Raw genomic sequence first — 22,010 nt, 5'->3', positions numbered from 1 at the left:
TAGTTGAAGTTTGAGTAACAAGACAAGGTGATTTAATAGCAATTTCTTTTACGCCATCGAACCATTCACTAGGCCACAATCCTAAAAGTATGAAAATTAATAAGATTAACACTTTTTATAATTAAAAATTGTTCTTACCAGAGTCATTTGTAAATCCCATAACTACACAGTATAACCAAAAATCCCTAAATAACTTATGCAATCGTGGTTTGGGCTGTATAATAGCTGGTAAGCGACGTATTAGTACTGCAATTACCGGAATTAGCATTCCTAAATTCCCAGCACTACTAGATGCCTAACAAATCAAAAATGTAACCTTTAGTAAATTGTATTAATATTATTAGAAAAATGATTTACTTTATTAGCAACTGGTGCTTTTTCTGAAGCTCGTTTTCCTTCAAGACCAAGCTGAACAAATAATTCTAATAATCTAACAAGAAGTTCATTCATTTCATTTTCACCCTTAATATTAGCAGCAATATTAGCCAAGGCATTAATAACTGCTCCTGAAACATGTCTTAATAACAATTGATATTATTAATATTTTGAAAATGAATAGTATGCTTAAGAATTATATATACCTATATTGATTTGATTGATCATGACTGTATAAAGCATTGCCAGCTTCTACAGTAATTGTCGAAAACATACGCATTATCTCTTCGTAAACATTCATCTAAAATATTCAAAATTAACACTTAGTTCAAAATCTAACAGTCCAGTTAGTTAAACTATATAATACTTACATCGCATTTTGCAATAATCATACATCCAAGCTGATCAACAATAAGTACATCAATAGAACTAGGAACACGACAGAATCGTTGCTGGAAAAATTGCAAAATAGTATCCGATGTCTTTGCAGTATCTCTTAAACTAACTGCAATATGGCCTAACATCACTATAGTATTTGCTTGTATTAACGATGAATCACTAAAATGGTAATTAATAATAATTAATACCTACATAAAAAAAAAAAAAATTTTTTTTTAAATATTACTTTTTAGATTTTTCGGCAGTATACAATCGATTAGATAAAGATGCTAAAAGTGCTGGCACACAAAAAGGATCTAATGTATATGCTGCTCTTAATGCAATACAAAGATTTTCAATCGATGAATTTCGGAGTCTTTCAAACTGTGATTCAACATGATCTGATGATATTGGTTTTACCTCATTAACACCGTTAACTAAAAATATAAAACAGAATTACATAAGTGGAACTCATTACTACATGCTAAATTATTTAACGTTTGATTCTTCAAGATTAAAAAGTATAAAATAACAATAAAATTAATAATATTCATATCATCTTTCCTTCTGCTTGTTAATCAAAGGAACTGCTAAACCAATTGACACCAAATTTGCATACATATTGCATGAGACTCAATGAGTGTTTATAGTTTCATTTTTCAACCAGCTTACAGAAATAATTTTGCTATAGGTACCTCACGAAAATCGAATATTTTATTGAATATTTTTTCTACGATTGCCATTGGTTACAGAAATACAACTTTTATGTCATATTCTAGATACTAAGTATTTAAAAAATGAATGTATGTAAGTAACATACTCAAAAACTACTCGACTGACTTTTATGAAAATGTTAGATATTTTTCTTATAAATATGTGTCAGGAAAGTATTAAGAGTGGTTTAAATCACGTTGAAAATATACTAAGTTCCACAGACAGTTTACTCATTAGGATCACAAGAGTTCACAAACCGGGAAACACCAACATTAATTTTTCGGTGAATCAAGGTACACCAAACCACAGATAAAATAACACTATTTGATCTATGCTAAAATCAAAATAAACCTCGAGATAAACCTACATAGCGCATATTTTATATTTGTTTATTTTTTTAAAATATCAATTAGATTAATTGAAGTATGCACAAAATAAAACAATTTATTTAATATTAACATATACAGTGACGTAAATTAACCTATGTAAATGTAACACTTGGGAGAGATATCAAGAATTAAATTAAAAAAAGTGGGCAAGTGGTTGTCGCTCTGCTGTACAGAAGGTTATAAGTAGGTCACTGTTATGGATGGTGTTAAATTTGAATTCAATGATTTAATATCATTGTATAAGAAAAACGATTCTGAGTGAAAACGGTCAGTCAGCCTATGATATTTCTAAGTATATTTGATGATATTATTGTTGTTATTATTTATGATATAAAGTAATTGATATATAACCTATTATATATATATATATATAACCCAACAAATAAAGTTTAATTGACATTCATAGAAAAAAAGTCTAATAAAATTGGAAACAGAAAATGTTCCTAAACAATTCAAAACAAATCAAAATATTTTGAAAATATTATCGTGTATAGGAAACGCAAATATAAACAACCAGTGAAAATTTCAAGTATATACGTTCATTTGTTTTAGAATTACATCAAAAACCAAAATCGATTTTGTGGAAAACCGATTTTGCGTAAAAATTCCCGTTTTGCCTTAATTTTAATGTTGTTTTTCCCAGCGCTTTTGAAAACTATTGGGAATTTCAAATTTTGACCTCCCCAATGCACCAACAATATTTACTTTCTCACCAAACAAGATACTGAAGTTGAAAATCGAAGCATTATTTTGACTACTTACCGTGTAACCAGACACAAAAAAAAACACAGACATCATTGTAAAATCGATACATTCATTGTTCCACTCAGAATCTAATACGCACAGTACAGGATTTGAACCCACAACTCACACACCAGACTGCCAGATGTGTAACAGTGAGCCACCGCAATCTTATCATATTAACCTCGATATTCTCCCTCTTGGGCCTAAGTGGCAGTGTGCCAGTGTGTATGGTTGAGTTCCCCATTTTTTTTTTTCTATATTAGAAATACAATCTACAATTTTTTTTTATTTTGATGATTTATCAATGTATTCAAGTTAAAAGCACACCGTCTAATCAATGATGAGGTACGCATGGAACCTATTGTACAGTAGGGCTAGGTCCTTAATTTTTTTATTTAATTTCAGAAACTACCAAAATTCAGGATTCTGGGTAAAAATGGTAAAATAGTTTAGTTATGAATTATAAGTTACTACTTACTAGTAAGTTATAACTTAACATAATACTAGAAAATTATTAGAAAATTATTCCAGCACCATAGGTATTAGTAATCAGTATACAAAGTATGTATTTAATTTCTTACCTGTGATTGTTAATCCTTTAGGAGTTTGTTTTTCAGAGTGAAATTTGTTTAATTTTGATAAAATTGGTGATGGTTGAACAAGAAAATCACGGAGACATTGAATGCAAGTACTGGCTATACTTGGAAATTTTTCAGACAATTTACCTAAACCCTGTGAAAAATATATTCACAAAATTAGTAAAAATTAAGTATCCAATATAAATTTTACTAAAGTTAATTTGAAATGGTTTTGTTTTGCATATTTAATTAAATTGAATACACTTATTAAAAAGTATGCTTCAATTATAAATAAAAAATCAATAAATACCTCCATACAAACTAGTATCAATGGCATATGTGCTAATGCTTGTTTTACATTATTACTTGAGTTAATTTTTTCCATTAAACGACCACATAAATTATCAGCACCTAGAAATGAGTAATAAATATTTTTAGAAGCCAAACAGATTCAGTTATTTTCAGTGCAATTTTGTACATTAAAATTTAATTGGATAAAATAAATAATTAATTTAAGTAATTAATAGACATTATTATTTTCAAAGTTATTTGAAATAAACAGCATAACTTCTTTAAAATCTAGGGTTTCTAAATTAAGGAAAATATTTAGATAATAATATTATGATAAACTATTAATATTTACATACTTAATTTATTTATTTTATATTCAATAATATTTATAATTTATTGAATTATAAGTTATTAATATAAAAAAACTTACCAGCTTCATCCCTTGTTGCCCAAACCAATAAATCCACACAAGCTGCATTAGCTAAAACATTTATTTTAAATTTATTTATTGTTGTTAAATGTAGTTCTTTTTCTTCACGTTCAGATGTTTCTTGTAATACACCAGACTGTAACTCGGTTTGACCATTCAAGAATAAATCTTTTATAAATTCTTGAACGTCTTTAGTAAATGGTAATGGTAAATCTAGAGCAAATATTAATTTAAACTATAGTTAAAAAAATTACAATAAAATAGTAAATTGTCAATATGCTTTTACCTTGTTGATATTGAAGTAACTCTCTCAATAATGAAGCAATGACTAAATTTAATATTTCACTAAAACTTCGATAACAAAATGTTTTACTTTCCCCAGATATGTGAAATTCAAGAGCTAAACTATCCACAAACCCCAAAACATCAGAGGTAAGAATTTTTTTTGCAATCGATAAAACAGTCTATAAACAATTTTTGACTATGAAGACAACAATAAAATAATTAACATTTTCTTATTCTTAATATTAGCTCACTTGTAGGTGACCCAAGGGAAACATTAACGTTGATGATTTGTGATCAATAGATGAGTCAGTGAATCTTGTATATGGAAATTGGTTAAAACTTGATCCGTATTTAAAGAAAAAGTAATTAGACATATTTGTCGGCGCTTGGGAACCCAGTTTACATTCTGATTTGTATATCATTCTATTACTATATACAAAAACAAATAAATTATAAATTTATCTGTATAAATAATCATTTAACATTTAAATAGGAAATTATTTACTTGAGATCATTCATTGGATCCAGCGAACTTAATGTCATTACGTCTAGTGAAGCTAAATTTAAATTTAGAGATAGCGATCGAGGAATGATAGAGCTGAAAAAAAAAATTACCATACATCTTAACCGTATTAAATAATAAATAGATTTATACAAAAATATTACCGAAAATTTGAGAAACTTTTCTTTTTTTGTATGTTTAAATCAGGTATAGGGACTGGAGTTTGTTGAATTGGAGCACTAGGTTTTGGAAATAAACGACATAATAGTGGAGGATCACTCAAGGTTGCTCGTCCCATTGCCCTAGCCAAGCCGATAAAACATGGAATGGTAGCTTTGCATAATGTAGCTAAAAATTATAATTATGGTTTAATATTTATTAAATTCTTTACAGTAATTTATGATAAATCTTTAACATTGGAGATGTTTTATACAATTTTAAATTTAAATGTGTTAAAGTATAAAACATTTTGAAACTTTCTACACATTCTGCAAGTATATATTAATGAATTATTAAATATCTAATAAAAACATACTCTTAGTTATATCATTTAGCTTGTCAGATTTAGCTGATCTAATAATATTGGATAGTTTACTGAGGCATTTTATCTGTGCTTCAATTATTTTTTCTCTAGAAACTGGATAACGAGTTGCGACATCTGTTAATAATGTATTAAGACAAAAACTCATTCTTTCAGCAACTGGTATTCCTATAAATAACAGAATAGATGGGTCAAATTAAAAAAAAGTCATTTATCAGCCATACAAAAGCTTACTCTCTCTAGGAAAGTACTTGATCTCATCCACCCACTGCATTTTCCCTAAGCCATTCAACAACTTTAATAAGTAAGGTAGTATGTGATCAACATGCTGAAAGTTTGACTCTAGGAGGTATATTCCCAATGCTATTATAGAATCTTGGCCTCTTTGATCCATCTTGAACACCCCTTGATGACCTTCTTGCGGACATAATGAATATATTGTTTGCATCTGTCAAAAATAATACAATTTTTCCACAGGTTAATAGACGGCTTTAAAATATCCAATAGTCTTTCAGTTTTTTTTCGAAATAATAAAACACAATGAATTTACTTTTTCCCATGGTATTTCCTTTTGAGAAGCCAAAGATCGGGCCAAATGCTGGATAGTTTTTTGAAAGAAATTTTTTTCATCTGTAGCCATAGTGTAGAAATTTACACAATACCGTTTTTTCAAATTAAAAAAAAAAAATCTTCTACATGGGTTTGATGTATAATTAATATTAATTAATGAATCAACAGATATCCATTGACCATAATTTATACTATAATGGTAGAGTGCAGACGAATTAATATTTTAATGTATGTAATCATCGAAGTAGGCGACCTCGTATTCAAAATGTAAACATGAAATATGAGGCTCCCGAGTGGCCGAGTAATGAGTATTGAGTAATTGCCAATAGGTATCATACCATTATGAAGAATGAATGCCTAGTATATCGTTTTACTTTTTATAATTCCATTATCGCTTTTAGAAACCAAAAAGTCAATAATGATTTAAAATGATAATTTATCTTATCATAATACGAGATAACAACAACAAGACCGTAGCAACACAGTGTTATTCTGTGGTAGCAATTTCGTACGCCTGCCGAATATACTGACCGTGGACAGGCTGATGAATGATGATTACAATATTACATTGTAAGATATTTTTCAACTTTTGACAATAGGCGTTCAGCATTTCTGCATTAGTGCATTCCGCACTAACTACCTTTAAATTATGGTTGTTAATCGCTATTAATATTATTATAAGAAATTGCATTCCCAAAATATTTGTACCTGTCTTACACCCGTAGTTTTTGTTAAATTTAACAACAATAACATTATTGTCTCAAAAGTTAAACAGTTCATTATATTATACAATTACAAAATATAATACACAATGGGTTTAAGCATGAAAACCAAGATAATTCTATTTGCTCTTTATTCGTTGATATTCGTCACGTCTGTTGTGTCGTATTATGGGTTTAAAGGCAGTCAAGATTCAATGCATTACTTGACAATTCATTCGGGAAACATTAATCTTCAAGTGAAAAATGAAGGTTACCACAGGTAGTTGTCTATAATGTAACACCTTATAACTACAATTTTCAATCAAAATATATAGTATGTAATTGTACTTAAATCGTTTTTCTTCAACCGTTTCTGATTTCAGAGTTCTCCACACCACCATCACAGCCGACTATGAAACATCGAATCGTAAAGACTGTGCAGTTACATTACGCTATGATTTTCCAGCTGATATTTATGTAGACAAATATGAGTTAGCTACTATTGCCTTGAATCGTAAAGTCAGTATTCACTGTGTATTTTTTTGATAGTAAACTAATATTACTTATGTTTCTTCAGGTGGAATTTTATGTTGACAACAAATTTATTGATGTGGAAACACCTGCTCATAAATCTGATCCATTTGTTCTCTATGTTGTCAATTACACACTCCCAGATACAGCAAATAAATTAATAGAAACAGAATTCCCGATTCATTTAAGATACCAAAAAGCAGCTGAGGATAGTCGTTATAAAGAAGTACGATTTGGCGATGCTTATTCAGATGTTCAAATGTTATACTTATGTAAAGGACCAAGAAATTCTAATTGGAAACAATTTCCACTCAATTCCGGAGAATGGATTCCTGTAAGTATTTAAATAATTTATTATTTAATTTAGGTAAATCATTGTGTACATTATTTTTTAACCATCTATACAATAATACTCATTGATCAAATGAGTCAAGGGGTAATTAAATCCGAATTTCTCTTAAGTTAGCAGCAACAGAATATTGTATTTTTGTTGATTAAATAATAATAATTCAAAACTGTATTCGTATTATGTGTATAAAAAAAATTATGAGTAAGGTATAGGAGGCTTGGTTTGGCAAATCTAACCTGCTGATTTCATCTGTAGTGTTGTTATACCACTCCTAATGTTTTGATCTTGCAATCAATCCAAAATCCAATGAAACACAAACATGATACAAATTGTTCACAAGAACACCTTATTGTACTTGATAGCTATTTATTTGTTATACTATATAATATAAACATGTATATTATTTTATGTTATAGGCCAGTTATGTAAAAGTTAACAAAGATGTTGTAATGTATGTACCAGTGGGTGATACCAATGATTTGCCATGGGTGAGTCTCATTACTCATGGTTCTGTATTGTTGGGTACATATTACATTCTACGCCGTTTAATGGCTACTCCGTCTCCAGATAATGCTATCATCAGACTTTCACCTGTCAAGTGTTAAAGTAATCATACATTAATACTGGCTGTAAGCTCATTAGAAGAAAATATTTAAAGAGACTACTTTTTAAGACTACCTATTTATTGTGTGTTATTCATGTTAAAACTATTCTATGTGTATTAAACCCCTTCAGATTTATAAAACTGTTATAAATTGATTGCATGCATCACACATTTTTTAGATTCCTAGTTGTTTTGGTTAAATTTTTTATTTTATTTACACGTTCCTTAAAATTCAGAAATAATTTATCAAATAGCATATTATATTATTATGATAGGTAATTTAAATTTATTCAAAACAAACTAATATATAATTACACTTTTTTTTATATACAATAAGTTCCTATGATTTAATTTTATTCCAACTAAGTTTATATTATTTATATTAAGTTTTATTGACTTATTAACTTTTACTTAAAATAAAATACCTTTGAATTATTTTGTTTTATTTATTTATTTACATAACAGTTAGTTTGTCTGATAATAGTTGCTTGAACATAATAACGTAAATAGAATAATGATGATAAGGCAAAGACCAGAAAAAATTTAGGAGGTTTGTGTTAAATATAGACAACCTGTGCTATACACACGTATGTAGAACATGTTGAACTAGTGCCAAAATGGTTTATTGGCCCCAATTGAGTGTATGTACACTTACCGGTGTTTAAAATGTATGTACATTAACACATTGAATATGGACTTGCAAAATGAAGAAAATATTAAAACGCTCATTAAAAATCCAAGTTAGTATGAACTATAAATGTATAATATTGTACAAGTGTGTAAAAATTGGTTCTTGACTATTTTTTAGAAGTAAAATTACTGAGGACTGGAAGAACCACCGTCAAGTACAAAGGGGATTGGAATAATTTACCAGATTTGTTACTTGAAAATATTTTCTCGTTTCTGGACATTGGAGCTAAACATAACGCTTCAAAAACATGCAGATTGTGGAATTCAGTTTTTAATTTACCATATTCATGGCATACGTTTGTTTTTGACGACACGACCCTCACCCGGAGAAAGTTTAACTATTATTCAGGATGGCAGGTAAGTGTATCTGTTCAGTATATTAAGCTACTTATTATATGTATATCTGTAAGATATTATTTATACTAAACAAGTCAATTAAATCTATAGAGTAAATATATCATGTCTAAATATCTAGATAGTTATATTCCTTTAAACGGGAAACTTTTCAATATTTTTACATAATTACATTATTGTCACAATTTAATACGATTAAAAATAAATTTACAATATATTATACTTATAATAAGTAGTTAGTTCATATTTGTTGGAACATGAACATAGAATAATTGTGTAAGACTTTTTTAATTTTTAATTTATTGCTACTACCTGTAACCACTAACCACAACTAAAAACATAGTCCTTCCTGTGTTTGCTTTGTGTCTCTGATAGCGTTCCTTAATTATTAATTTACTTGAGAAGCGTAAAAAAAAATAGAACTGCTGTAGGTTTTGACTTTTGAATATACTTTGTCATTGAGTAGGTCACTGTAATAACTATATTAAGTTTGAAGTCAAATATGAATCACTGTATACAAAAATGATTCTGAGAAGAGGCTGTATGCATAGGTGAAACTAGGGTTAAGATTAGGTATGGAGGGTTACTGTCTACTTAACAAAACTGTTCATTTTAAATAACCCATAGGGGGCTGGCAAATATCTAAATCGTAGTCAGGGCACCTATTCCCCCCTAGTTGCACCACTAACGGTCAGACTAAAAATATTCTATAATTAATTTATATTACCATTAATAATGCTGTTGTATGCTAGGTTGAACTAATTGTTTTCAAATACATCAAATTGTATTATTATTATTAACTCATAAATCAATACTAACATACTATAAAACAGTGTGAATAAGTTTGTGGTATAAACAAAGCTGTATTTCTTTTTTAATTAATGCGCAATTAACAAATTATTTATAATTTTAAGAATTAAGTTAAATTAATTTATTTTGTTTTTAATTTTACTACATTTCACCGTTTCAGTATATTTCGCTTTTATGTCAAAAAATATTTACCGTGAATAGTTTAAAATTAAAAATGTTATATTTTTCCAATCTTCCTTATTAGATAGGTAACTAATGTTCTTTTTTAAAAACGAAAAACTTTAATGAAATACATATTACATAAAAATTGGAAAAACTGTATAAAGTATAAACACTATAAACATTATAGTCAATAATTTAGTTTTGGGTTGGTAAAAATAAAGTATCCTAAAGTATAAATATAATAATAATAGAATATTTCAAGTTTTTAAGTAATAATATAAATAAGGAGTATGTGACTACCAATGTGTTTTCAATTTTTTTTTTAAATTACTTATTGCTAGATATAAGAAAAACTTATGAGAAAACACATATTACATTTTAGACTTTTTGACTGATAAAATAAACTTTATGAACACATATGATGTACTAACTAGTTCAAATTTAATACACATCATTGTAAAATCAATACATTTCTCGGTCCACTCCGAATCCAAAAATTGACGCTGTCAGTTGTAAGTAACCAGAATTGATCTCTACATAGTTAATACTAAATTATTTTACCACTAATTTTTGTAATAATCTTATATAAATATACTACCAGTTACGACACTACGTATTAAAATGTCCGCAAAAAAAGTGTAAAATATGAACATACGGATGTACCGAGGCAATGGGTTTTGGTGGGTTCTGCATGTATGGTGGCCTATCTTTAACGCCGTGCTATCTTAATGTTACGATTGAAGAAAGCAGAAAACATTAATTTATATCACCAATTATATATTTACTAGTTTCTACAATATTCATTATAGATTCATATGTTTACTAATAGCAACGACATTTTCATGTGCAAGTTGGTCAATATGAAATAATAAAATTAGACTGCATTATTATGGATAGGTAGGTAGGTTGTAGGTACAACATTTTCCAATAGCAACTGAGTAGTGAGTACCTTTAAAAAATCAAATACCTCCATAATTAAATGAACAATTTCATTATATAGATGCAACTTTTTTTTCGTACGCATTATAGATTTGAGTTGAATACCGAGTTAAATGTTCATCGATTCCATTAATTCATCCACACAGAAAATACAATTAATAGATTTTCCGAAACAAAACCAAAGAAAAGTACCGATTTAATCATATAAAAATCTCGTATACATATAAACTTTTTATTGTAACCTACAAACGATTATTATATAATATATTGTTAACTGTGCATATTATTATTCTTAAAATATTTAATATATACCTAAGCCGTTGTTGCATTACATTGTTGTGTGATGATTCAGTACATGTTAGATCATCTACGGGTGCAAATGTGCCTTCAGTCTATTGGCCGTTACGTCAAAGTTCTGGTGTTCAAGCCGATTACCAATTTTTATAACCTATACGAGTTCATGAACATGATATCGTTCTATGCTGAACATGGCCAAGGAGTAGGATCGAGAATAAGCACATTACAGTACACATTCCCGTGCAACATGGCAACGTCACGTATCGATGAATCGGTTTTGTACGGCACAGGAGGTTTGTATTTGCTGTATAAAGTACCTATTTGTTTTGAATATAGGTATTATATTACTATTAATACTATTATTTAATACTTTATACTTACGTACGAGTTCACGCCTTGACGATGTGTAGTTATATTTAGGTAAGCTTTTGGAAGCGCTAAAAAGATTGATGGGAAACTTGCCGTCACTTGTGAGATTGGAGTTGATCGATTTGATGTTGGACAACGACGACGCGCAGACGTTATTGGACCAAGTGTGTTTCTACTGTTGCACCACGTTGAGAACCTTAGTGTTGGTGAATACTACTAAATACGTATGCCAGTTGCTCCATCCCGGAGCTTTTATTAATTTACAGGTACCTACAAACAGGTTCCCAACACTCTTTAAGAGTCTTTAATTCAAATAATATAGCGATGCCTATAATAATACCTATTATTGTTTTGAAGTCTACTAGGTATCCATGGGTAATGAGTAACGAGATATTATGTGATTTACGTTTGTTTATAGATATTAGTGATTAGTCCTCAGAATCTAGGAAGCGATTTGTTGTTAATGCTGAGTCAAATCAAACTCAGTCACTTGCACATACTCCAAAACCGTTATACGCCCATTGACATTGAACCCATGAACTCGTTCGACTGGAAACATTGTGTTAAGACAAACCCAACGTTAAAAGTACATCTCAGGGTGGAATCCATCAGAGAAAGACAGATTTTATGGCAACCTAGTTCACCAGTTTCGAGCATAATTTATAAATCGCCAAACATGCGGGTTAGCAATACAAAATAATATACCTACCTACACGTATTGTGTATCGTGTGTAAATATATAATATATACGTTAAAAAGCTTCATTTGAATTTATACATGTAGATGAGCACTGAAATTTTAAATAAGGCAATCGAATTATACTCTGATCGATTGCTGACGTTTGGTTATCTGGAACTCCCGAAATTCTATCAACCATCGTCGTTCAAAGAGCGAATTGACACGACCTTGGTAAATCTAGTCCAGTTTTGTCCTAAGCTGGATACCTTAGTGAGTTGAATTTCTCAAGAAATATTTATTCACACTTATAGTTATATTTTACTCGTAGATGATTAGAGAAAAAATATCTACGTGCACATTGCTATTGATTTCATACTATGGTCACTCGTTAAAATGTTTACACGTCCGTCGCAATGCTGTAATCTTACGATGCGATTGGCCACGACAAAATGATTGGTCGGATGAGTTTTATCGATGGTTGAAAAAGTCCAGCACATCGTACGAAATAGTAGAAGAAGAAATTTCGTTATCTTTAGGATTGGACAAATGGTCGATGCTTAGTGATCAAGATTTTAAACGTATATCTCCACAACTTTATTCGTCGTTTTATAAGTAAATAAAATATACCTACCTAAACCTATACTAGGTACCTTTTGTTTGTCTTTATAAATTGTTTTATTTTTTATAAAATAACAATTAATGAAAGTTGAAAAATATTGACGATTGTATAGTACTATAGTATAATAAATGTATTGGTTATAATTATGTGAACCTTTATGCACAAACAAATCTGAATTTGTAAAAAAAAAAATATAAGTAGGTTCTTATAATTATACAATGTTGCTTTATTTCTTATCTGTCATGAGAAAATTAAGATTTTATTAGATATATATTATATCAAACTTATTCATACCTATAAATCTACCTTGTAAATTTGTATACCTTTTAGCTATACCTACCTAGTAAAATATGTCAATATGTATTGAAACCTATGTACAATAAATTAGATATACTCGTTCTAATTATGATGACAAACGTATGTTTATTTATATTATAGTTTAATAGGTATTCACATATATTTAATGGCAAAACTACGTATTTCCTTATGCTAAATGAAGTACATTTGAAATCTGCTGTTTATTCTTTAGGTTCATTGTGTGTTTAGTGTTTACTGTTTATACATTTATACTTGAAATTGGTGCTCATTACCATAAGAAGTACTATCATATCCAAAACCATTAAAACTGCATAAAATAGGAACTCAAATGCACTGCTTATCAGTTATTTCTTATTTATTATCATACTTGATTTTCAAATAGTCCAATTCTCGAGATAAGAACTATAAGTATAAATTTCCAACTGCTGTTGTGCACAAATTGGCTGCTGAAAGAAATATGATAATTTTATTCAAAAAAAAAAAAAAAAAATGGTCCAAGGTACAACGTATAATGTACCTTGGAATTTACATGGAAATATACATAGAAATATAAAAAAAAAATTTTAAATAAATTACTTAAAAAATTATAAATTACCTAACTGATTCAGTATATAGATCAAATATAACCTTTATTTATAATCTTAGGTATATGATAAAAAATATTGTTCAATTTTTTAAACTTTAAAATTCATGATTTGGTCCAAGGTACATGCATACCAATTTGGAAAGTGTAATTTGTTGGTCCTTAATACTAATTTTTTGTCTGAATTGACTACACCATTAAATTCTATTCAATATTTAACGTAAAATGGCACTAACCCTAAGAACTTCTATCACAAATTTATATGTTGAAAATAAAATTAAAAAAAACCAAAATTTATTATTTTGATTATTTATTAATTAAATTTTTTTAATTATAAATTCAAGAGTGATTTTATCGTTCTAACTGTGGATATATTTCAATGTCGTAGAACTAGTGACTATAATTCCATCCATGAATTAATTCTTTACCAATTACAAAGGCAGAAATGAGCATAAAACCAAGGTACATGCGGTCCAAAGTACCACACTCTCCCCTAATAATTAATAATTAAAATATATACTTAGTCCGTAGTCGTAATAGGTAATAATAATGAAAGTTAAAATGTTAATATACTATCACTTAAATTAGAATTCAGAGTTATTGAACTATTGACAAATAATATGTTTAATGCTGATTATATTTTTATTTTTATTTATTTATTCAAAGATAAGAATCTAAAGAATCTAATCTTAATAAAGCTAAGGTAATATTGTTCAATGTTTTGAGAGTTAAAATGTTACGTTGTTTTTTTTAGAACAAATTAATATAAATTATTATGGGTATACCTATAAAAAATTAAAAAATAACTTATGCATTCATTTTCATAAGAATTATTTGGTCGACACATTTTATATCACTTACAATAGAAACTTATTACATTGAAAACTGGTATTTTTCCCAATATTCTATTTTCATAAGTTTTATATATATCTACAAGCTGATTGTCAGATAATCCTTTGTTGACATCTATCACCAATAATGAACACCGGAGATTAAAATATTTCTCCATCGGCCATTTTTCATATTACCTATTCATGTAAATCTATCAAATAATCAAGTTTTATAGTACGCTCTTCTCATAGATATAATAATAATTTATTATATCTATGGCTCTTCTAGACAATATTATTGCGACGTTGCATTCTTGTATACACAATGTTTGGTAAACTTCTTAGATACACTGAACCATTAAAAATTACCATACCTAAGGCTCTACATAGAATGGGTATGCTATGCCACCATTTTGCGACTCATTTATCAATGATAAAATGATAAAATAAAGAGGGAGAAATTCAAATTCACATAACATTATTAGTCGCAAAATGGCGGCGTAGCATACCTGTATCTATAGTGCCCTACCATACCTATACTATCTTAAATTTGGTTAAAAAAAATATTAATAAACTACAACCAAGCGCAAAAAACATTTAAATCCTCATGTATAGCAAAATATTTTTTGATGAAAGACAATTTTGGTTCAGAATCTTAATAATGAATATAATATTTTAAAACAAATTAATTTATCAGAAATAACCAAACTGTTTTGGTTTATGATTTCCTAGAGAGTTTATGCTCTCTCAGATAAAAAGATAAGAAGAAGATAAAAACATTTTACAATATAGTCTACATATACTTATATAACAGTTAAAAATACATGGACAAGATACCTACTAAATAGTAAATATGTACATTTTCTATAAAAGCGCTTTTATTATAATCTGTTTAAAATATTTTTTTTTACATATTATTTTCATGCTTCAAAGTCGTGAAGTATATATGACGTGCAAATAATCAATAACATAAGGTAGTACTATTTTTCAGGAACAAATAAAAACGAAAAATGTATACCTATAAATAACATTTATTTTGCGGAAATTCATAATAATATCACAATAGAAAAATCAGTACTTAACTTAAATCTAACGGATACTTTAGAGTCGGAATATAGGACGCAGTTCACAATAGTATTTACAAAATATATAACAAAATTACATTGTTAAAGGAATCAATCGACTTCTTCGACGGTAGGTCCTGGGAAACCATGAGCACCGGGATGAGACGCATCACCGGCTTGTCCTGCACCGTGTATCTTCATCATTAGGGCCGAGCAACTCTTTTGGATTTCCTTTAGTTTGTACTCGTACTCTTCTTTGTCTGCCAACTGATTGTTGTCCAACCACTGAATGACCACGTCGCATTCCCGTTTTCCGGAGTTCCTTTCGGTTTCGGACAGCTTGTCACCGGCATCGTCCAACGCTTGTTTGACACCATACACGTAGCTCTCCAACTGGTTCTTGGCCGCGATCTTAACTTTTTGTCGTTCGTCCTCTTCTTTGTACCGTTCGGCCTCGCTGAGCATACGATCGATTTCGGCCTGAGACAGGCGGCCCTTGTCGTTCTTGATGACGATGTTCTTGGAACGGCCAGAGCTGTTGTCCTTGGCCGACACATTCAAAATACCGTTGGCGTCTATATCGAAAGTCACCTCGATCTTAGGCGTACCTCGGGGCGCCGGAGGTATGCCGGTCAGGTCGAATGTTCCCAACAGGTTGTTATCCTTGGTCATGGCCCTTTCCCCTTCGAACACCTGAATGGTGACGGCCGGTTGGTTGTCCGCGTACGTGGTGAACGTTTGGGTTTGTTTGCACGGAATGATAGAATTACGCTCGACGATTTTGGTCATCACGCCGCCCGCGGTCTCGATGCCCAATGACAGGGGAGTGACGTCCACGAGCAGCACGTCTTGAATCGCAGAACTTGTGTCACGCTGAGAATGGCCGCCTGTACCGCAGCGCCGTATGCTACAGTCCTCGTCGGGGTTGATGGACAAGTTGAGGGGTTTGCCACAGAAATAGTTTTGCAGGAGACTCTGGATCTTCGGGATTCTCGTCGAACCGCCCACGAGCACCACGTCGTGTATGTCGCCCTTGTCCAACTTGGCGTCCGTTAATGCCTTCTCTACCGGCTGCAGGGTCGATCTGAACAGATCTGCGCACAGCTCTTCGAAACGGGCTCGGGAAACTCGGGTGTAGAAATCGATGCCTTCCATCAGAGCGTCGATCTCTATGGTGGCCTCCGAACTGGACGACAGGGTCCTCTTGGCCCGTTCAGCGGCCGTCCTCAACCGTCTCAGCGCTCTCGGGTTGGCGCGCACGTCCTTTTTAGTTTTCCTCTTAAACTCTTCGGCCAAATGAGACACCAGCCGGTTGTCGAAGTCTTCGCCGCCCAAGTGGGTGTCACCCGCCGTCGACTTCACTTCGAATATCGAACCCTCGTCGATCTGCAGAACGGACACATCGAACGTGCCGCCGCCCAGGTCGAAAATCAATACGTTTCTCTCACCTTTCAGGTTCTTGTCCAGGCCGTACGCCAAAGCCGCAGCTGTCGGTTCGTTGATTATTCGCATCACGTTCAGACCAGCTATGGCGCCCGCGTCCTTGGTCGCTTGTCTCTGCGAGTCGTTGAAGTACGCCGGAACCGTGATCACGGCGTCCGTCACTGCACGGCCCAAGTACGCTTCCGCGGTCTCCTTCATTTTCGTCAGCACCATTGAACTGATCTCTTCCGGCGCGAATACCTTCCGTTCACCCTTGAATTCCACTTGGATCTTGGGCTTACCGAAATCGTCGACCACTTTGAACGGCCAGTGTTTGATGTCCGCTTGCGTTTTGTCGTCGTCAAATCGACGACCGATCAACCGTTTGGCGTCGAACACCGTATTGACGGGGTTCATTGCCACCTGGTTCTTGGCCGCGTCGCCGATCAACCGTTCGGTGTCGGTAAACGCCACATAACTCGGGGTGGTCCTGTTTCCTTGATCGTTGGCGATGACCTCTACTTTTCCGTGTTGCCAGATACCCACACAAGAATAGGTGGTACCCAGGTCGATGCCGATCGCTGTTCTTCCAACCATTTCCGCAATAAAGTTGTCAACTTTGGTCACACGCACAATTAATACGAAAATAAATTATAAGAATAAAACGTATACCTATATAATATTATAACAACGATATACTGCAAGTATATAATTTTTAGGTAGTACCGCAATATTATAATACGATTTAAAATCACTTTGTATTTAAAATTTAATTTAAAAAACGCACTGCTAAATTAATTAATAAATAATTATTTGTATAGCTCTGATGGTCACTGAAAGTCGCACAGGACAGTATAAAATAGGTATATTTCGTTCAATGAATCGCACTGGTGTCTGGTACCGCTTCGAATTCAAACTGATGACGAGCAGCGCGCGTTTAGTGTTTATATATCCGACCGAACGTTCGAGAAGGTTCGGTACATTTCGCGGGCACAGCCGTCACCGTCACGCCAACCCCTACTTCACCACTACTTTTGACACAGTAATAATTTTAGTTTTCACCACCTCCCAAGTATAATACAACAATGGTGTTATAGAAATAGAGAACATTCTAGAATTTCCTCCATCTTTCTCAATTTCTCGTTAATAATTGTTATTCTCACTACGACGTTTACTCACCGTCAAACGTCTCTTTATTTTTTATTGATTACATAATTATAGAATTGCGGAATAAAAATCCCTATTGACTACAACATAGACCCTTATAAGTTATTTACTTCAATGTTACTATACTAACTCTGTAACTAAGATGAAAATTATTCAACAAATAGGCATAGGCATTGGCAAATCATAGGTATACTGCTTATATATAATTTTATTTTTATTAAAAAGTACCTACACCCTACGGCCTACACCGTACACGTCCATAGGTATATCATTTGAAGTTCTTATATGTCTTATACATTATTGTCAAAATATTAGAAAACGTAATATTTTATTTCGGGGATTTTTATTCCGTTCACCAGGTAGCCGGTAGGTGCTATAGGCACACAATAAATAATAATAGCTTATAATACCTAATTAATAATATATAAGTATACCAATGGTAATATTATACAAAAGATAACATGTTATAATAATATTATAAAGTAGTTGCAGAGCCGCAGAGGTATTTTTAAATTGTTAATTAGCAAAAATACTTACTTTTAATTTTTTTTATAAATTATTTATTTATTAATACAATGTATTGAATAAAGCAAAAGTACCTATAGCAAAACGGTACCTACTTAGTTATATTTTTTTACAACATTATTTGTTTTTTTAATACTAACACACAACTTTACACACACTCATACCTACCTAGTACCTAGTAATTGGTTAGTATCAATGATACTGTATTTTTGATTGTAAAATACTAAATCACAGAATAATTATAGTTCTTCTGTGACTAAATACTTCATAAACATAGTTTTGGATAGTATCTTACTAGTCTAGCTAGAAATAATTTATCGGTAAAAAAAAAATTGGGAAAATGAACAGTAAATTATTTTACAGGTAAAATTTTACCTAGTAAATTAACATCTTTGAAAATGACATTATCATCACAGACAGGTCCAATTGTCCAGACATTTAAAAATTAAAAATGTATCATACACAATACACAAAAATATATATAATATAGTATTATTTAATAAGATATTTGTTTCACAGACGAAATACTACTTTATAGGTCTAATAGAATGTTATTTAGCTAACAATTAACACATTTATATTACGTCTTCTGATTTTAAATAGAAAAATGTCTAGACAACCACAATTTTCTTGAATTGTTCAATTGTCTTTAAAAAGTTTTTATGCAACTCAAAAACAAATAAATTTTAACCACATTAAAATAATATCTACCATGGTTAACTTGAGTGTCTCTAAATATACCTACTCTTTCGCCCAACACTAAACATCAATAAATAATAATGAATATACATGTGATCAAAGGTGGACATTAACTAGTTAGTTTATTTTTTAATCAACTTATATGTTTAATTTACAGTTGAAATAGCTTTTCTCAGTTGATTTTAAAAAAATCTATCAAGTTAAAAACATTTTGAAATTTTTCATAAAATAAAAATAATCCAATACAAAAACACAAACGTTTCTGTTCTTTTTCTTGATAACATAATTTTGTGTATATTCATATATTTTATTAGTATTTATTTCATATATCATTATATTATAATTTTCAAATAATCATCCCACGGTACAAAAATACGCCTGGAAGTTGGATCCGATGAAACGAAGTTGGCTAGAGATGTTATAGGTAGTTTCCATCGGTGCACACAAATTGCGTACCTAGTCAGGTAAACGAACTTTTTTGAACGAATTGCGTCCTGGACGCAATTCATGTTACCTTTTTTTCTACAGTTGAGTGGTTCTTAAAGTGAAAACATAATATCGTACATAATAAATCGTCATATATTCACATATTTTTAAAAAATCTTAATATCATAGGTGTAAATGATCATATTCACTGCATATTATTCAAAAAAAAAAAATTAAAACTGTGCAAACATAATTTCTCAAATCGTATATAATAATTCGTCATATATTTACATATTCTTAGAAAATTTTAATTTTAATATCATAGGTATAAATGGTTATATTCACATATTTAAAAAAAAAATTAAATTGTAAAATCATAATATCATAGGTTATAAGTCATAGGTTAATATCACAAGTATTAATTTAATTTTGTCTGTATTTATATTTATTAGCTAATATGTTAACATAATCTTTAATTGTAATTTCATTATTATTTAATTGATTTATTTTATTTTCTATAAATTGTATTCTTTCCCTTATTGGTTTTCTTGGTACTCTTCGTTTTTCTAGACTACTTCTTATCAATATTGTTGTATCGGTTTGCATATTTTTTAAAACTTCTAAAAATGTGTATATATTTGGATGAGGAGAATCAAAAAATTTGTTAAATTTTGAATGAAAAGATTCGCAAGCGTTAGTGGTTCTTTGTGAACTTTTTTCTGCCCATAAGTCTGGAGGAAATATTGAATATTTCCATCTCCATATACCCATTACAGGTAGGAAAATAAAACTGGCGGAGTTTACATTAGACCTTTTCATTACCTTTTTATCTAACCGCTATTCTGGCGGAGTTAACAATCAACCCTTAAAATATGACCTTATCGATCTCAAGTAGACATATTAACGAACTCAAATCCGTTTTCAGAAGTCTTTTCACGTTATCAGGTCCATCGACCATCGGTAAGATTGACAAAAAGTACCTACATACAAATGAGCATAAATCGTTTAACGCTCATGTTAAATACATTAAATACAAGGAGACTGGAGAGGGTATATTTTATTCATTGTCGTTACGTCATGTCTATGGGACGATTTAAAATATAAATAGTACCTATATTATTTCAAATTTCAGTAGTTGATAAATTAAATTCAGTAGGTACTCAAGTTAATATTCTACGTTGCATTTGACCAAATATGCCCTTTTACATTTACACACGGTTTAAGATAAGTATACCAAACTTAGTAAATCTAAATTTAAATAATTTACATTCGCATTTGGATTAAGTAAGACTGGTACCAAGAAACGCGATCAGCGTAATACTTTTTATTGTTGTACAATGTTAGTGCGTTGGTTTTTTACGTTATTTTAATAATTTTAAACGATCAGGTAAACTCACAAATATGTGAAATATAAAATATTGCACTATTTAAAACGCTCATAACTCGTATAAAAATTAAAATATCGTAAAAACCAGCGTGTCAAACACATATAAATGTTGTTGCCCTCGAGTTTGATAAGAGGTCAATTCACTCTAATACATGCTAATACTAAAGTAAAGTACACAACATTTGTTTTGCCGAACGAAAATTTGATGAGCACCTAGTGTGGATGTGCGGTTGTGGAGTCGCAACCATTTTCGGTACCAAACTGATAACGAAAGAAATCACGATATTAATTGAAAATGTTGATAACTGAAGCTTTGAAAATGTTCAACAAAATCCTTCGTATCGTGTGATAATATTCGTTTTTTTTTTAATCATGTAAACACATAACATTTAACATGTACGAGACACGAGTCAATGGAGGGGGGGCATGGACCCCCCCCCCCGTAAATACGGCACTGCCTATACATATAATATAAAAGTAACGAACGATTTATCGACGGATGGTGATAACTTATTGAACAATAAAGATTACGTCATGTAAATTATGAATTTTTTCCAATTATATATTGTCTTTTGAAACTATGAGCTACATTACCAATTATGGCATCATTCCCAGAACGTATAGGTATATTTTCTACCACGAAAAAATTAAATAAAACTATTAACGAAACTCGTCAGACCAAGTACATC

General features: G+C 30.7%; 3 protein-coding genes and 1 pseudogene across 3 annotated transcripts; 2 read left to right on the top strand and 2 right to left on the bottom strand.

Moving 5' to 3' along the window:
* Position 1: 1 nt before the first annotated feature.
* On the bottom strand, positions 2-6,152 carry LOC100569000 (phosphatidylinositol 4-kinase alpha; the record flags this gene model as incomplete). The annotated part of the gene is made up of 16 exons (XM_016800313.2): positions 5,778-6,152; positions 5,462-5,675; positions 5,222-5,395; positions 4,851-5,034; positions 4,690-4,782; positions 4,436-4,613; positions 4,186-4,363; positions 3,900-4,112; positions 3,489-3,589; positions 3,182-3,332; positions 1,001-1,190; positions 747-933; positions 582-676; positions 358-517; positions 139-295; positions 2-81 (listed from the first exon to the last, which is right to left on the bottom strand). Coding segments are annotated over exons 1-16 (2,445 nt in total), but the record flags the coding sequence as incomplete, so codon positions are not given.
* Positions 6,153-6,249: 97 nt separating this feature from the next.
* Positions 6,250-8,414, top strand: LOC100158821 (phosphatidylinositol-glycan biosynthesis class X protein). Its single transcript, XM_001951561.3, has 4 exons — positions 6,250-6,778; positions 6,882-7,017; positions 7,076-7,363; positions 7,795-8,414. Exons 1-4 carry the CDS (start codon positions 6,609-6,611, stop codon positions 7,981-7,983), a joined length of 783 nt encoding a protein of 260 aa, XP_001951596.1. The 5' UTR covers positions 6,250-6,608; the 3' UTR covers positions 7,984-8,414.
* Positions 8,415-8,487: 73 nt separating this feature from the next.
* LOC100168442 (F-box/LRR-repeat protein 21) lies at positions 8,488-13,291 on the top strand. The gene is made up of 7 exons (XM_001948041.5): positions 8,488-8,722; positions 8,791-9,029; positions 11,290-11,527; positions 11,655-11,869; positions 12,022-12,285; positions 12,387-12,551; positions 12,610-13,291. Exons 1-7 carry the CDS (start codon positions 8,626-8,628, stop codon positions 12,895-12,897), a joined length of 1,506 nt encoding a protein of 501 aa, XP_001948076.2. The 5' UTR covers positions 8,488-8,625; the 3' UTR covers positions 12,898-13,291.
* A 2,409-nt stretch (positions 13,292-15,700) lies between these two features.
* LOC100159543 lies at positions 15,701-17,778 on the bottom strand (annotated as a pseudogene).
* Between the last annotated feature and the right edge of the window lie 4,232 nt (positions 17,779-22,010).

This window comes from Acyrthosiphon pisum, chromosome A2, assembly GCF_005508785.2.
Source record: "Acyrthosiphon pisum isolate AL4f chromosome A2, pea_aphid_22Mar2018_4r6ur, whole genome shotgun sequence".
Taxonomy (NCBI): Eukaryota; Metazoa; Arthropoda; class Insecta; order Hemiptera; family Aphididae; genus Acyrthosiphon; species Acyrthosiphon pisum.
The sequence above is the reverse complement of the archived record's forward strand: the minus strand, read 5'-3'. Positions and strand labels throughout refer to the sequence as shown.

What these genes read in the sequence shown, in the direction of transcription:
- LOC100168442 (XM_001948041.5), top strand. Translation starts at nt 8,626, where the DNA reads ATGTACACTTACCGGTGTTTAAAATGTATGTACATTAACACATTGAAT. An exon ending in AACGCTCATTAAAAATCCAA is followed by an intron (nt 8,723 to 8,790) that starts GTTAGTATGAAC and finishes ACTATTTTTTAG; the next exon opens with AAGTAAAATTACTGAGGACT. An exon ending in ATAAATCGCCAAACATGCGG is followed by an intron (nt 12,286 to 12,386) that starts GTTAGCAATACA and finishes TTATACATGTAG; the next exon opens with ATGAGCACTGAAATTTTAAA.
- LOC100158821 (XM_001951561.3), top strand. Translation starts at nt 6,609, where the DNA reads ATGGGTTTAAGCATGAAAACCAAGATAATTCTATTTGCTCTTTATTCG. An exon ending in AAAAATGAAGGTTACCACAG is followed by an intron (nt 6,779 to 6,881) that starts GTAGTTGTCTAT and finishes TTCTGATTTCAG; the next exon opens with AGTTCTCCACACCACCATCA. An exon ending in CTATTGCCTTGAATCGTAAA is followed by an intron (nt 7,018 to 7,075) that starts GTCAGTATTCAC and finishes ATGTTTCTTCAG; the next exon opens with GTGGAATTTTATGTTGACAA.